The following is a 16,901-nucleotide window of genomic DNA, read 5'->3' on the forward strand; positions in this document are numbered from 1 at the left end:
GCTTGTATAATAACTTCTCTAATATTGAGATCGGCAATGCCTTGTGAAGAAGTTTGTCAAATTATCACTTGACCAAATTTATTGAACAACAATCATGTCTGAAATAGAACTTTGGTGAAATATGCTTTATTTTGTCTCCTTCGATATATCCTTCTTTCAATTGAGATAAAAAAATATCATCGCCTTCACTATTATTGGAATCTTTTCTTCAAAGAAAAGTCACACATATGTTGTGTGTTGAGTCACTTGCTTTATCAGTTGCTAGTATATTGACATGACTTGGATAAGTATCAACAATTGACTGCCTTGTGAAATAATAATATGACAGTACCCTCACATATAGAATGAACTTCAGAAAATGCCTACATTTGCATAACCAACAAAATCTTGACAATATCTGTTAGAATAAACAAGTTCATATCATAGATTTCATTTGCAATATAACACTAATCATATTTCAATACACATAGGATTAAAACTATATCTCGCTAGAATATTGTTATACTTATGGTTCTAGCAAGATATATTAGTGCACCAATTGCACTAGACACAAAAATAAATCATGTACACCATGATTACTCTAATCCACATAAGGATATGCTGAAACTTTAACAATTTAAATACATCAAAGATTTTCATTATACGTATATTAAGTTTTTTATGTATTGCCAAATTAAAACCTGAAAAGGATTTCATCCACCATAGGAGAACATATCTCCATATAACTAATGTCGGAATATTTACGAAAAATCTTGTGCTACAAGTCGCTTTATGTCTATCGACTTGATTTTTCATTTCACTTTCAGGTGTTGGGACTATCCGTACAACTTCATATTTTTTAGGTGAAGTCAATTTTCATTGCGTATTTTTCATTTGGCCAATCATTTATCTGTTCAAATTTCATGACAGATTTGAGCTTAAGATCCTCGTCAATATTAATAATATTGAACGCTACATTATATCAACAATATCGTCGACGATCATAACATCGGTTCCGTCGTTACCCACTAAAGACATAACTTATTGAGATCTCTTTATCTCATTATTTTCAGGTACCTGAGCCTCTCCCATGAGGTCTTATGAAGTATTATGTCATGGTGCTCTTATAAAGCACTTGCCTCCTTATTATGACCATCTTGAACATTTGCTCCTCTCCTTCTTCAAGGAGTTTTATCTTTGGAACCGATTTGTCTATTATGCTTCATGTGTGCCATAAACACTGTCTATCATGGACATTATTCTATTTGGAGCATTAGAAACTGGAATATAACATTTAGCTTTGGGTCAGCAAATGTGCCTAGCAATATTTTGGAAATGAATTATCACTTGAACTTCAAGTTCACATTTTCTTGTACGAGGATCTAGATGTATTCATAATAATTCATTACACGTATCACTTTTTCAGCTGCCCATTTTCTCCCCCTAATGTCGTGATCACCAACACATTTCCCAACATTCTTTGAAAACCCATCTTTGTGCATTGTGGCAGTACAATTAAATCATATAGCACATCCATATTTCTAAATGGGAATATTTGGTTCCTGACCTTAAACCAATTGTGATGTGGAGAATTTATCATAACTTGTTGGCTAGATGCATACAAATGTTCTTGTATATTAAATAATACACCTCATACCAAATTTCTATTTGCGAATTTTGTTCTCATAACCAATGGTTTAGCTATAATTAGAGGCATACAATTTCTGCTAAACCAACTTGGATTTAAACCAACATTATCAAGATAAATTATCATAATTTATATTCTGAAATTATGCTCTAATAATTTGAGCAAACAACCTTGCAAAAATCAAACTGCAAGTTGATAACAAATGCACATGTGACCATACAATAGATGCATCTAGTAAACAGTCCATATGTCACGTGACTGAGCTTATATATATATATCACCTTTTATACGTTCCAAAAATGAGGGAATACAATCCCAACCCCAGTTGGTATAGTAATCAGTTTATCATGAGAACAAATCGTACATGAGAATTCTCGAAGAATCTCCCAATTCTTCAATATATGTCAATGTGAATTCTCAATCATTTTTCGCATCATAATTGAACCAGGATAGCCAACCGGTCGTGCCAACTAATATTTATTTCAGTAAATATTTAATTTACTATGGCATGTGATTCCATCGTCATGCTTATACATCTGTAGTACAAATAGAAGAAAAGTCGGGTAACCTTTCATATTTACCCGGTATGATTATAGTAATATGAAGATATTCAATCTTCCTTTCATGTATAGTCTCAATATGCCAACCACTTTGCCTAATATATTTGAAACTCAAAAATTCCTTTTGAGACTTACTACAATATCAATGTCATGGACAATTTTATTTATTCGGGTAGTAACAAATTAGCTTTTCCAAATCTCTTAATTAATTTTGTACTACAAGACTTTTTTCTCACCATTCATATGGTAAATGTCTCCTTTACGGAGAAAAATTAAATTATTATAATCATGGTCAATCGTCATAAGCAAAATCATTTCTTGCTTTAAGTTTGCCTTTTGATAACTTTTTATTGCCTTTAATAACTTTTTATAAGGCATGTCGAGATATTTTTGGCGTACTGCATGTACGCGACCAATGACATATTCATGTAACCATACAATAATATTCATTATCTTTCTTTCTCTCAAACCTCCCTTAGATGTGAGTTGTGGTGTGTATCCAATCATGCATTGCACGTCTTTATTCATTACTTTTATCACGTATTGTTACATTCACCTTCAAGAATGAATATGCATTCTCAATGCTTATCACAAGTCACATTCTCTTCAAGGAATGGAGTATAATTATCGCGACGTGCTTTATAAATTTTTCATATCAATTTGATGGTAAATATTTTCTTCACCTTTAGAAGGATTATTTCGAGAACCCTTATTGTTCTCCTTTATAGTTACCTTAGTATGACAATTATTATTTCGTCACTTGCCATGCCCTCGTACGTTAATACAGTCATGAAAAATTATTTTCATTAGTCATCATTAGATCATTACTATGGTGAATTGGAACTCAAACCCAATGTCTTACCCATATAAAGACATGTAAGGCTATAATGCATTGGGATCAAACCCAACTCTTATAATCACGGTGCACCGGGACTCACAGCCGATGCCTTACCCTCATGGTACAGTGAACTTGAATCCACCGTCTTACCCTCAAGCTATTGTCAATATGGACATTCTTCATTTAGTCAGCCTATTTTCCTGAAAAAATTTATTTATATTATGATGTAATATAAACTAGACCAAGCTAACCTCAAAATAATTTAAAATAAGAATGCATAGATTCACTCCCTATAAGCTAGTTAAACTCATACAACCATATGACATATTAATGCATCTTCAAGATATTTTAATGGCTCACGGGAACACTTTGGGAAAGTTGCAAACTTTGCCTAACTCGCTGGCCTTGATGCAATGAGACGAACTGTGATGATTGTAAAAGTCTTTTAGGAAGGAGATACTATCGGACTAAAATAGATATCTCAATTGGTTAGACACTCGTACGGATTACGAAACTTAGCTCAAAATAATAAAACAAGAAAATAGACAAGAATATAAAGAGCAAGAGATGAGAACTTCTTATTTTTTTCAAGTGTGTCAAGTATGTACAATGTGGTGCCAAAACCCTCTATTTATAGGATTACATAGAGGTATACAAAAGAATGCTATAAATATGACATTAAACATTTGAGATCATGGAGGAAGATTATGGGGAGATTATGGAGGTGTGTGAGTTACAGTTATAATGGCGAGAAGTAGTGAAAATTATCTACATAATAAAAAAGGATAGTGAAAATAACTTCTTTAGAATTTATATAGATATTCACTAATATAATTATAATATTTCATAACACTTAAGTATTACCCGCTTTATAATTTTTTGTGGGATTTTATGTACTAAAAAAATCCTATGCGTTGAAGACAGTTGAAGGAAATCTTCCTAGTTATCGAATTGAATACTCCAATTACCACAATTGAATTGCTTTTTGTAATTTACCATAAAGACCCCATAAGTATAGCTCCACCTGGTATACATCAGGGCAAAACCGTCCTATAATTCCTTATATATAAATACCTAATCTTTTTTATCCCTGATAAACCTTCATCCAATCAAAGACAAAATCAGCAGAAAACGAAGCAACTGAACCCCACTCGCCGCCGCAGTTTACCGTTACTAGAAAACTCTCCCTCGAAACCGTCGTCAGCTCACCGGATGAAAGAAAGAGAAAAGAGAAAACCTTTGAATGCGTAAGTGGTTCTCCAATGGCTGCTGCTGCATCGTCGCCTGCCCTAAGTAACCACAGCGCCGATAGCGCTCCGTCACCGGCATCCGCCACCGCCGCCCCCACCGTAACCCCTGCCGTCGTGTCCAGCCATCCGACCATAAACGCATCGAAGAATCTTCGAGGGCTTAATAAGCCTAAGTGCATAAAGTGCGGCAATGTTGCTCGCTCAAGGTGATGTTTTTATTCCATTGATGAAATTGAGCTTTAGAAACCCTAATTTCCAGTTTTTTATATGGCTTCATAACTTATTTATTATATTAGTGGTAGTGGAACAAGATATTAAAGTAGTAATTGAAAAGTTGGTTTGATAGAGATAACTAAATTTTGAATAATTAAATGAATTCGAGTTTTTGAAAATTGTACAGCTTGTAAGAATAATTTTATTAGTGGAATAATGTCAAACGATTTAGAATGTTTCAAAGCGGAAAGAGTGTCATATAAATTTAAACGCATGGAGTACGGATGTGCTATTAGTAGACAAATTAACACAACTGCCATTTATTTTGGGGGGTGGGGGGTGGGGTGGGGTGGTGTTTGGGCTTTTGTTTGAGTTCAACTTCTTTGTTCAAGTGAACCGTTTGGGTCAGTCCCTCTCGACGTGATTCGTGCTTTCAGATTGCATATACTTAACAACTAGCTTTAGGCTAGAAGAATGCTGAAATGGAGTGGCGGAGTGGAATTTAGTATTTGATTCAGTTGCAGCTCGTCAAGCTTTAAAGAGAAAGGAAGAAACTTGGTGCACGATTGAGAAGAAATATTGAATTTATGCACGCTTTATTTAGGCCCATTAATTGTATGCTGAAACAATTACATTAGTGCTTTGTATTTGAAATATACGCTGATTGTTGTGCTACCTTAAACGCTCAATCATTTGGTTTGTTTACTTAGAGAATCCCAAACAAAGGAATCCAAGCAATTCCCTGTTACAAAGCTTCTCAAAATGTAATTTAAATATTTTTTTAAAAATCTTTTATCAAAATTCCATTTCATCTCCATGGATTGTACAAAATGAGCTAAAGATTCTACACAGTGGCTTTGTAATGGTGACTTTATACTGCTAGTATGAGAAGTGCTAAGCTTGGATGAGCCTGCAGTCTTAACCTTCTTTCAGAAAAGAGGCCGAAAAATTTGAGTTAGACAATCTGCTGTTGCATTGGCCAACTATTGATGGCTTCACTAGTAGGTGGAAATTTAGACTTTAGAGGGTTCTCTAGGTTTTCTGGAAGACTGTTTTTAGTTTGGATGAAGCAATTTATGGTTTTGCTCAGAAAAAATAAGTTTCAATAGGGGGAGCACAGCTGTAAGATACTCGTATGAAAACCAAATTTATTTGGTGTGACTATCTAAATTTTATTTATATGATCTTTGAGGACAGATTTGTTTGCCACAAAGACATTTTATTTTGGATTTTAGCTGGATAGGTTATAATTTTAGCCTGTCAGAGATCAATTTGGATTTGGCTTCCTCTTATTAACAACACTGCACATTACTTATTTGCTTTTGTATATAACAGTATCACTTATTTCTTAGTCATCATATTTTACTTGTCAAACGAAAAGATGGTTTTCTGATGAGTTGTTCCCTCCTTTTCCCATTTTGTTCTGGTATATTTGGAGTTTTGTGAAAGTAAGGAAGGTACTTTTTGGTTTGGGAAACATGTTCACATAGTGTCAACAACAACAACAAGAAAAAATCCAGTGCAATCCCACGCGTGGGGTCTGGGGAGGGTAGTGTGTACACAGAGCTTACCCCTATCTTATGAAGGAAGAGAGGCTATTTCCGATAGACAATTCACATAGTGTCACTATTCTAGAAATAACACGGAAAAGGAAAAGCATTAATACACACATTATTTTTTGTAAAAAAGAATGAAATGAAAGGAAATCACTGGATCAACTTTTTGTTGGAGCCCATCGAAGGTATATTTTCTATTAACAGAAACAAGAAGCGAAATATTACTTGCATTATCAATTGCTTAAATTCAAAGACAGGTTATAATCATGTAACATTTTAATGGGAGAATTAACAAAATATATTGTTTTTCCATCCAATTAAATCCTTAAAAGCTCTCGACTTCAGTAGCATAGAATAAGTATGTGTACAGTTTGCAACTTTGCATGTTTTATTTACTCTCAACTTATTATATCTGTTAAGCAGAAGTACTGACTAGAATTTGAAAGGCTTGATGTATATGCTCACATTAGACTTTCGTAGAGGTCACCCCATCATGGTGTATGACAATTTTATTCTTTTGGTTTATTGAAAAAATAAATACTCTAAAAGATTCTGAAAGGCTCGGATTTGGATCTCCAGCCTGTTTAGTTGACAGGAAGTAAAAGAAAATGAACAAATGTTAAAGTTAAGCTCTCTAATCAAATGATCATACAAAACGTGGATCTCCTTTTCTTACTTAAATTTGGATAATAGGCATCAAAGTTTAAGTACCACTTTTTACTTATATAAAATATTAAAAAGAAGTTCGACTATACTTTTTCTTCATTTTGAGTTTTCTCCTCCCCTTCTCGATGGCAGTTCTTTTTATCAAGAACTGGTGTATTCTCTTTAGCTATCTAGTATGTGCAAAGTAAAATAACGATTTGCTTCTTTAGGGGAATGTCTTTCCTTTTTCCCTTCACTTTTTCATGGCTAGCTGTTCTAAAAGAGGCGATGAGAATTCTTTTCGTCAAGAGCTTGTGTGGTTCTTTAGCTATCTACTAGTACTTGCAGTGTAAACTAAGAAGTGACTTATTTAAGTACTAAGGAGGAGCTACTTCTGCTCGATCACCCGTTCGATTTTACATTCACAAGGCAAAGACCTTTTGATGAAGCTGCAGTCTTGGGGGTAATAATTTATAAAAAATAAATAGATTATATAGCGATTATTCTACAATTGAGAAGGGACTACTCCTTCGCTTCCTTTCACTTTTGCTAACTGCTTTTACTTTTTTATGGAAAATAAAGACAGTGATGATTAAATTTAAATCTCTCTCCCTTAAAAGCAGGGAAAAGTTATATTCTGCATGAGTTTTGAAGCCGTTACAAGTCAAAACCAAGACTTGTCGTCATTCGACACCTTAAGTTGTCTTACATTAATGACAGAATCTAGCACGATATACTCGATATTAGCACCCGGATTGTCAAAACTCGACGTAAGAGAAGTTCATTAACTAATTAATCAAAAAAGGAATAGTTCATTAACTATCATTTGCCATTGTGATACATCCCTCAGGGTAGTTTTAGTGCATGGTGGCTTTAAATGGAGAAAATAGTCTTACATCTTATGTATCTATTTCCCCTCTTTCCTCCTCTATTCCTCCGCCCCTCTCTCTATCTGTGTCAGAGAACTTTTAAAGAAACAGCGTAAGAAAGAAATGGAGGAAGATATAATTGGTGATGCAGACAGGTGATTCTGTCTAAGCATCAGATAGAAGTACAACATCACCTTTTACTACTCTCATATCATTTTATCAGATATTCGGTCATCTGTCTTTTATTTTTAAGACCTAAATCTTCAACTGTACCCGAAGTTTCTGTCTTGCATGATCTACGAAACTATCTGAACTTACCCTCGTGATTTAAGTTGATCAAATAATCAAAGTAGCATAACTATACCTCATTGATCTCATTCTCATTTCAAAACTTGTTTGGAATTCCTTTAATATACTTAACTTACTTTAAGTTTTTATCCTTTTTTCTTTTCTAAAAAGAGATTTTATCCTATTTTCTCTCTTTCGTGCTTGTTTATACATTTCTTTTCCCCGCTTTCCCTCTCTTCATAGTTAGTCTTTCTAATGGGTGAGAATCGAATGTGCAGGTGTCCGTTCCAGTCATGTAAAAGCTGCTGTGCGAAAGCGCAAAATCCCTGTCATATACATGGTATGATTAGCTTAAATTTTTTCATGGCTGCTGACAGTATTCCTCAATTCCAGTTGTTAACAAATTGTACATGTCTTTTTGTTACATACCAGTGAAGAAATTGCTCTTTGCCATAAGTAATATCGTCTTACCTTCATGGTATTTTCTAATTTATATGTACTTTATTCTTGTCCTAGAGGCTTCAATAGATTCTTTTTTGTTTATACAATATATGCTATGATGAAGTTTAATATCTAAAGATAGGCACAGTACTTCATGTGATTTATTTCTGGCTTTAAAAGTTGAAAGAGTATCTTCAAAATTGGACTAGAGGCCTGGTATGTAAAGGCTTCCCCGTTTAGATTACTTGTGAGTTATTGCTGCACGGAGAATCTTTGAAACTGGTTACCAGGAGTCCCGGATGCTTGCTGGATTATTTATTAGTTTATCAGATGTTTGTTGTGAGTAGTAGAGAAACATGCCAGCATGTGTAGATAGGAATAAAATTTTGCCTCCAGGAAGAGTAGGGTATTTGTATGAGAGGTAGTGGAGTACCTGATACCAGGCCATAGTCTTTGTGAATCATGGGTTCATGGTTTGAGCATCTTTAAGTGTTTTCTGCGTTAGAGTAATTGTCGCAAGCCAAATAAAGGAAAGGACGCGTGGTGTCTCTGCCACAATTCATCATACTATTAACCCTGTGTTGACATTTGGTGTAAACTTTGTTTTGACATCATTATGATGTTACATGGTAATGAGCTTGGATTTTTTGACGTTTAACCAATAAGTAGACTTTTCAACTGCCTGGTTCTGAAAATGTTAGAAGAATCAAATATATAAAAGTCATCGGATGAAAGAGACTGATAGCAGGGACTTTAACACATCTTCTGTAAGGCAATTTCTTGGTTCTTAGAAGCTAATGCTAAAAAACTGACTGATGTACTACTGTGATACCGTTACTCCTTTGTTGTGCTAAAAATTATGTCTCCTTGATTTGATCTTGTGCAGTTCTGAAAGGTGGTTCAACTCTTCCAGATAAGTTACCATCTTCTGGGTCCCCTGTGGTAGACCAGCAGTCCACTGAAGCATCTCACTCGGGGTAAGTTTTACGTAAGTATGCATGACTACGATTATATATGACAGCTTTAGTGATGAACAGTTAGACTGTCTATTCATGGATGATGTAAAGAGTAATTACAAGCATCAGCTGTAGTCAGTTAACAATCCCTCATAAGAAATGCGCTTCTAGGTGCTTTTTATCTGGCGTTTTGAAATGACCTCTTCTGCATTTGCATTGAATGTTTTTGGCACTCAAATTTTAATATGCTATTTGATTGTTGTGTTACCCTCTGCGGAATAATCTGGGGAATGCTAGGGTTCCGTTCACATGCATTTTCATATATCTTTGCATTCTTCCCCCACACGCAGATCTATTATTCATTAGGCAGGATGGATTGGTGATTACTGAGCTTCTTGCTCTTTATTTAGAAGATCTGTATTAACTTCTATTTCCTTTTCTCAAGGAGCTCGCATAGAGGAGCTGCTTCACTTCGTCAACTCTCCACCAATTTTGCACAGTTCAATAATTTGCAGACCCCACTAAGGTCGAGGAAGCCACTGACTAGAAAGGTATGTGGAGTTCTTCTGTTTTCTCCATGAGCTTATACTTTATTTTTTAGTTCTAAAGGTTAACCTTATTGATAAACTACAGGATGCCCAACTCATTAACGAGTGGAGGTTTATGAAGTTAAAGGAATTCAGGGACAGCAATATTGCAGCTGAAAATGAAGCTTTTGATCGCTACATGCAAAATGTTGGTCTATTAGAGGAGGTTTTTGCAGTGAATTCTGCAGAGGATGAGAAGAATGAGGATGGTTCAACAGGAGATGATAATGAGGCAACGGTAAACCGGTTGAAGTTACAGCTTAGATCGGATCCAACTAGAATAGAGAATACGAGGAAGAGGATGCAATATATTGTTGATCAGGGATTGAGGAAGCTTAGGAAGTTGGAGTCAGGTGACAATGCTACTGACCTTAGTGATCTAGATGCACTTGGCAAAAAGAAAAAGACGAAGAGCGCTGACGCTGAGTGGGGTGTGTCATTCACTGATCTTATCGATAAGTTGAATAAAGCTCGAAATGAGGAAGACCTGAAAGCTTGTTGGGAGATGAAGTTCCAACTGTTTAATCAAAATAAAAAAGAAAAGCAAGCAGGGTCTGATAATGCAGAAGCATCGATTGAGCTGAGTTCAAAAGCTAGTGTCATGCCAACAATGCCATCGGGTAATTCTCCACCTAAGTGGTTTAGCACATCCACCATTGATGATGAAGAACTTCTTCGACTTAATGCACAGTTTGATTCACTTGAGGATATAGAAGAATTGTAACTTAATACAATCTTTAGGTCGGATTGTAATCGTGTAGTCTGTTAGATAGGGGACCAATTTCGTGATCTGATTTATATGATTCTGAATCTAATAGGACTAACCTTTCATGTGGTTATATAGCGACTTGTGAACGGTTGATAAGTTATAGTGCCTGGTGCCAAGCTAATGAAGGCCCATTTGACGGCATTGGTTGGAAGTCGGTCTTTTCCACCTATCTTGTCGGTTTTGGTCAAGTTTTAGGTTGCTGTTTTATTTGGGAAAAGCGCACAATAGCCGTTGTTTTACCCTTATTTAAAGAATAGCCGAAATTTACAATGTTATTAAAGTTTAGCCTGAGAATCAACATTTCGCCGTCAGTTTTGAAGTTGGAAGCGCGAGACCTTCGCCTTCGGGTTCGAAGTTAGGGCTCTGCAGCAGCGTGAGCAATTCGAAGTTTGCTAAAGCTGGTTAAACTTTAAATAGTTTTTAAAAACTGGATGTGTTTTAAATTGGGGTGCTTAAACGGCAATGTGGTGTCATTTCTACCGTTAATTTATTTCATGCTAACTGGACCAAACTGAACCTTAGCCCAGATATGAAAATCCAACAAAATCGCATGGGTCCCCCTATTTGGTCGTCCACATTTAACCTATATCCATTTTTTTAAAAAGTTTTAACTTGTACTCACTTTTTAAACAATTTCAACGCCCTTTCCCCTCCTTTCTTCCGCTGTTGTTGGTGCTGCTATGAAACTTCAGTTCATGGAATAATTGATATAAATATATTTATCAGATTATTTAAAATAAATTATAAATAATTACGTAAGTTAGTAGACAATAATTTGTGAATATTTTCACGTACGTAAGTTAGTAGACAATGATAATTATGTTCTTTTCACGTTTATTGTTTTCAAAATTTATGATTTAGATACTGTTGGCAATCTGATTATTTATCTAGTATGTTAGAAAGTTTTTTCAAAAACATCAGCTTATATAGTGCTGAAGTTTTTACAAATGAACTAAATAATTTCAGCATCTTCTACTGAAGTTTTTGAAAAATCTTTATGACAAAACTAATGAATCCAGGACGAAAAAACTTCAGCTTTTAGTGCTGAAGTTTTTACAACTGAACTAAATAACTTCAGCATCTTCTGCTGAAGTTTTTGAAAAAACTTATCCAGGACAAAAAAACTTCAGCTTATTTAGTGTTGAAGTTTTTATAAATGAACTAAATAATTTTAGCATCTTCTGCTGAAGTTTTTGAAAAAGCTTAATGACAAAACTAATGAATCCAGGACAAAAAAACTTCAGCTTATTTAGTGCAATTACAAATAAAATGTCAGCAAATAGAGAACAAAACTTCAGCTACTATGTTTAAGTTCAACAATTACAAACAAAAACTTCAGCAAATAGAGAACAAAACTTCAGCTACTATGCTTAAGTTCAACAATCACAAACAAAAACTTCAGCACACTTGGTGGTTCAGCACACTTGCTACTTCAGGCTCGTCTACTAGAATGCTGAAGTTCTGTGTGATTGTCTTTGCTACTTCAGCCCCGTATGCTGAAGTTACGCGAAAAAGTGGATACGCTTGCAATTTTTTTTGCAAAGCGGGCACAAGTTAAAACGTGACCCAAAAAGCGGGTATACATGCAAATGTCCCTAATTTTGTGCTGACCCTTCTTGGGTTATTCCCAAAATCTAGCAGGCGTTTAGCAACTCTATGTCCCAATATGAACAGAATTGTTTGAACAAATATGTTGAGGTCCCATTTTCTGTTCTGGGGTTTAGATTTACACGAGTGATCACTTATTTTGTCACTAATAATATTATTATTTTTGTTTATTCCATAAATAACAGACTTTTTTTAAAAAAAATTTTTTTTGCATATTTCAAATATATGCATAGATTTAAAAGATAAACAGATTCCCCAAATGATATGTTTTGGGGGACTTTTGTTAGAGCAAAAAATGGAATTGAGAAATGAGTTTTGGAATTTTTTGTTTTCTCATTATTTCTGTACTGTTTACAGTTGTACAGTGTATACTTATATATAAAATTAATGCACACACTTAACCGCCTAAATTCTCCACTAGCTAGCTAAACAAAACGTGAGTTTACATAAATACCCTTAGAACATTCTAGAAGACATGTAAAACATAAAGGACTGAAATGTAATATCACCCAGCATCAACTAGGTTATCTCACTTGCATTCTTGGGTGTATCTACACTATGCTCCTCCATAGCTGACTACTGTTAACACCCCGCCTCAAGTTGGGGGGGGGGAGGAGAACACCCCCAACTTGCCTAAAAGATCACGATGGTGAGGACCAGAAAGGGATTTAGTGAATAGATCGGCGAGTTGAGAATGAGAAGGGAGAAAAGAAAGAGAAATGAGGCCGGCTTGAAACTGTTGCCGGACAAAATGACAATCAAGTTCAACGTGATTGGTGCGTTCGTGAAAAACGGGGTTTTTAGCGATGTGAATCGCAGCTTGACTGTCAGAAAGAAGGGGGACAGGCAAAGAGGGAGAAACAGACATGTCATCCAAAAGACGGACAAGCCAGGTGAGCTCAGCCACAACATGACGCATCGAGTGATATTCGGCTTCGGCAGAGGAAAAAGAGACGGAAGGTTGTTTCTTGGATTCCACCGAAACAGGGCTACCACCCAGACTAATGAAGAAACCACTGACGTAGCGCCGGGATTCAGGGCAAGTACCCCAATCGGAATCACAAAAGGCAAGAAGGTCAAGAGAGGGAGTGGAATTGAGAAAGATCCCTAAACCAGGATCATTAAGGAGATAGCGAAGGCAGTGTTTGGAAGATGAAAGGTGAGGAAGACGAGGGTCCTGCATATATTGACTAAGATGCTGGACAGTAAAGGAGAGATCATGACGTGTGTGTGTTAAAAAATTGAGCTTGCCCAACAAACAGCGATAAAGAGATGGATCAGGTAAAGGCTCCCCAACACAGAGAATAATTTGCAAGAAGGGTCTAGAGGGGAAGACGCTGGAGGAAGATCAAAGCAATGAAATTCAGCCAAAAGCTCAAGCACAAACTTGTGTTGGCTCAGAATCAAACCTGATGGCTCACGCAGAACCTATATGCCCAAGAAGAAAGATAAGTTTCTTAAATCCATAATCTTGAATTCAAAGTCTAAGAACTGTTTGAGGTTCTGTAATTCCAAAAAATTATTCCCAGTAAGCAGAATGTCGTCCACAGAAACAACAACGAAAGAAATAGAGTCCCCAGTCTTCTTATAGAATAAAGAGTAGTCGTTGAGCGAATGAGAGAACCCTTTAAAATTCAAAGCAGTAGTTAAACGAGCATACCACTGTCTGGATGCCTGGAACAAACCATAGAGTGATTTTTTAAGACGACACACCATATTGGGAAAGGGAGGAGAAAGACCAGCAGGGAATTTCATATAGACTTCTTCAAAAATATCCCTATGTAAACAAACGTTATTGACATTCAATTGATATAACCCCCATCCCTTTTTAACTGCAATAGCTATAATCCACCGTATGGTGGTCATCTTGACCACATGGGAGAATGTCTCAGTAAAATCTATTCCTTCTCATTGAGTATCACCACAAATAACCAGTTAAGCCTTTAGTCTTTCCACAGACCCATCAGATTTGAGTTTCACCTTATAAACCCACTTACAAGGGAGTGCTTTCTTCCTTGGAGGAAGAGGTACAACATCCCAAGTCTTATTAGCCAACAAAACATCAATTTCTTTAGTCATTGCTTCCTGTCAACCAGGGTGCATGGCTGCCTGAGAGAAAGAGTTAGGTTCCTGAATGTGAGGGATAAAATTATGAAGGGTCTGGTTAGAGGGTGAAAGGGCAGCGAAGGAGGAGTCACAGGAGTGAGAAAGCAGGGAGTAGACACATTAGTTAAGTGGACATCCCCACAAATGTAGTCAGAAAGATAGGAAGGTGTTTTGTGTTCCCTAAGAGATCTGCGAAGGACAGTATCCAGTACCAAAGAATGGGGTGGTATGCTAGGTTCAACACTAGGAATAGAAATATGGACAGAAAGAGGGGAAGAACTTAATGTGCCAGGAATCTGTGTAGAAGAAGAGGTTGGGCAGTAGCTTCAGGTGAGACATTGGGTTCAGAAAGGGTATGAGGAGCAGGAGTAGGAGAAGGTACAGGAATATTGATAGGAAGAGTGTCATGTGAATCAGTAGGTAAAGACATGGTATGAAATAAAGGGGTGACAATGGTAGAGATTAAAGCAAAAGGATAGATAGACTCATGAAATATCACATCCACAGAGACAAAGATATGTTTGGATGATAGATCAAAAAGCTTGTATCCCTTTTTACCAAAAGGATATCCAAGAAACACACAAGCTGTGACTCTTGGATCCAATTTACCTCTTTGATGTGGTAGAGTACAGGCAAAACAAAGACATCCAAAACATTTAAGAAATGAGTAATCAGATGGTTTGTGAAAGAGGAGTTCAAAAGGTGTTTTATAATTCAATAGCTTGGAAGGGTACCTATTGATTAAAAATGTGGTTGTAAGTAAGCATTCTCCCCAATAGACAATATGTAAGTGAGACTGAAATAGGAGGGCTCTACATACCTCTAAGAGATGTCTACGTTTGCGCTCTACTACACCATTTTGTTGAGGTGTAACAACACAACTTGTTTGATGAATAATTCCTTTGGAAAGAAAATAGGCAGTTGAAAAGAACATTTGATTTTCTGCAAAAGGATTCTCGTCCGTCATTGTTATCAACGGAAATGAAAAAAAAACAGATATAATTGGAGAAGAATTGAGATCAAAACAGTATCAGAAGATCGAAATTGAAATTGAACTGAGATCTAAACACAGATCACGCAGTCTGTAAAAAATCTAGAACAATCTAGAAGATACGATAGAAAATCGAGCACCTTTGCTCTGATACCATGTTAGAGCAAAAAATGGAATTGAGAAATGAGTTTTGGAATTTTCTGTTTTCTCATTATTTCTGTACTGTTTACAGCTGTGCAATGTATACTTATATACAAAATTAATGCACACACTCTAAATTCTCCACTAGCTAGCTAAAGAAAACGTGATTTTACATAAATACCTTTAGAACATTAAAGCATAAAGGATTGAAATGTAATATCATCGAGCATCAGCTAGGTTATCTCACTTGCATTCTTGGGTCTATCGACACTATGCTCCTCCATAGCCGATCTACTGTCAATAACTTTATGTAGTTTTTGAAATTCTTTATGAACTAAATACTTTTTCTAAGATTTAGGTGGATCCCCTTGTTGATCAACTAGTTTTTTTATTATCATGTTCTCAATATTTTTTTTCTTGTCGTCTGCTTTACTTAGGTTTCTCGTAATAATCAAATATAGACTATTTATTTCTTTCTGAATTTCTGCACCAAATTTGGTTTTCAATATTCTTTTCACATTTCCAAGACCAACTCTTCTTCTTGCACTCTCAATTCATAAGATGCTTTTTTCTAATGATAAGTCAATTGAGCATCAGTGCCATATTCTAAGTCTTAAAGTTGGTCAGACATCGACCTAATCTGCAACATGCCGTGTACAGCAACAGTGCGTGGTCACATAGAAAATGAAGATAAGAAATTCGAATTTGGAAAAATTTACAGGAACAAAATGCATACTATTTTTTAAGGAGACAATGAATTGACAAGTACGAATTGATATTAGATTCATGAAAAAGCACAGAAATATGTGAAAGAAAAAGTGGGAGATGTGATTTACTGATAATATTAATTTTAGATAGGTTCTTGATTTCAGGGCGGCCTGTAGGTCACGTGTTTGAGCAGTAAAATACCACTAATGCTTGCATTAGGGTAGATTGCATACATCGTACTCTTAGAGTGCGACTCTTCCTCGAACACTGCGTAAATACTGAGTGTTTCGTGCACCAAACTGCTTATTTATTTATTTATTGATACGGAAATTTCCCAACACTAGCTCTCTTTGATCTAAATAACATTATGATCAGATTCAGACTCATGACCATAAAATATAATACTAGAAAAATGGTTCATCTTCTGTTACAAAATACGAAAAATAATAATAATGAGATAGTGGTAGAATCCCAATATGTCCTCCAAATCATGTGCCCCAAAAAGTGAGAGGGCAGTCATAAATCTCAATCATGTTCTTCCTTTGTTTTCATCGAACTCATATTTCCATACATTAGTCCAAAGGAGTGGACAGAAAATTAAAGAGAAAGTATGGAATCCCATACAAAAATCTCATTATGACAAAGAAGTTTCACATTATTGAAACAGTGTCCTCAAAATCATCAAGACTTGTTTGGTTGCTTGTTAGATAGCTTAATTGCTCCACTTATTCTTGGAAAAATTATATAA

General features: G+C 35.7%; 1 protein-coding gene across 1 annotated transcript; it reads left to right on the forward strand.

Moving 5' to 3' along the window:
• Positions 1–4,123: 4,123 nt before the first annotated feature.
• Positions 4,124–10,750, forward strand: LOC104234898 (uncharacterized). The gene is made up of 5 exons (XM_009788542.2): positions 4,124–4,481; positions 8,125–8,186; positions 9,174–9,264; positions 9,689–9,794; positions 9,877–10,750. Exons 1-5 carry the CDS (start codon positions 4,288–4,290, stop codon positions 10,552–10,554), a joined length of 1,131 nt encoding a protein of 376 aa, XP_009786844.1. The 5' UTR covers positions 4,124–4,287; the 3' UTR covers positions 10,555–10,750.
• Positions 10,751–16,901: the final 6,151 nt, after the last annotated feature.

This window comes from Nicotiana sylvestris, chromosome 8, assembly GCF_000393655.2.
Source record: "Nicotiana sylvestris chromosome 8, ASM39365v2, whole genome shotgun sequence".
Classification (NCBI taxonomy): Eukaryota; Viridiplantae; Streptophyta; class Magnoliopsida; order Solanales; family Solanaceae; genus Nicotiana; species Nicotiana sylvestris.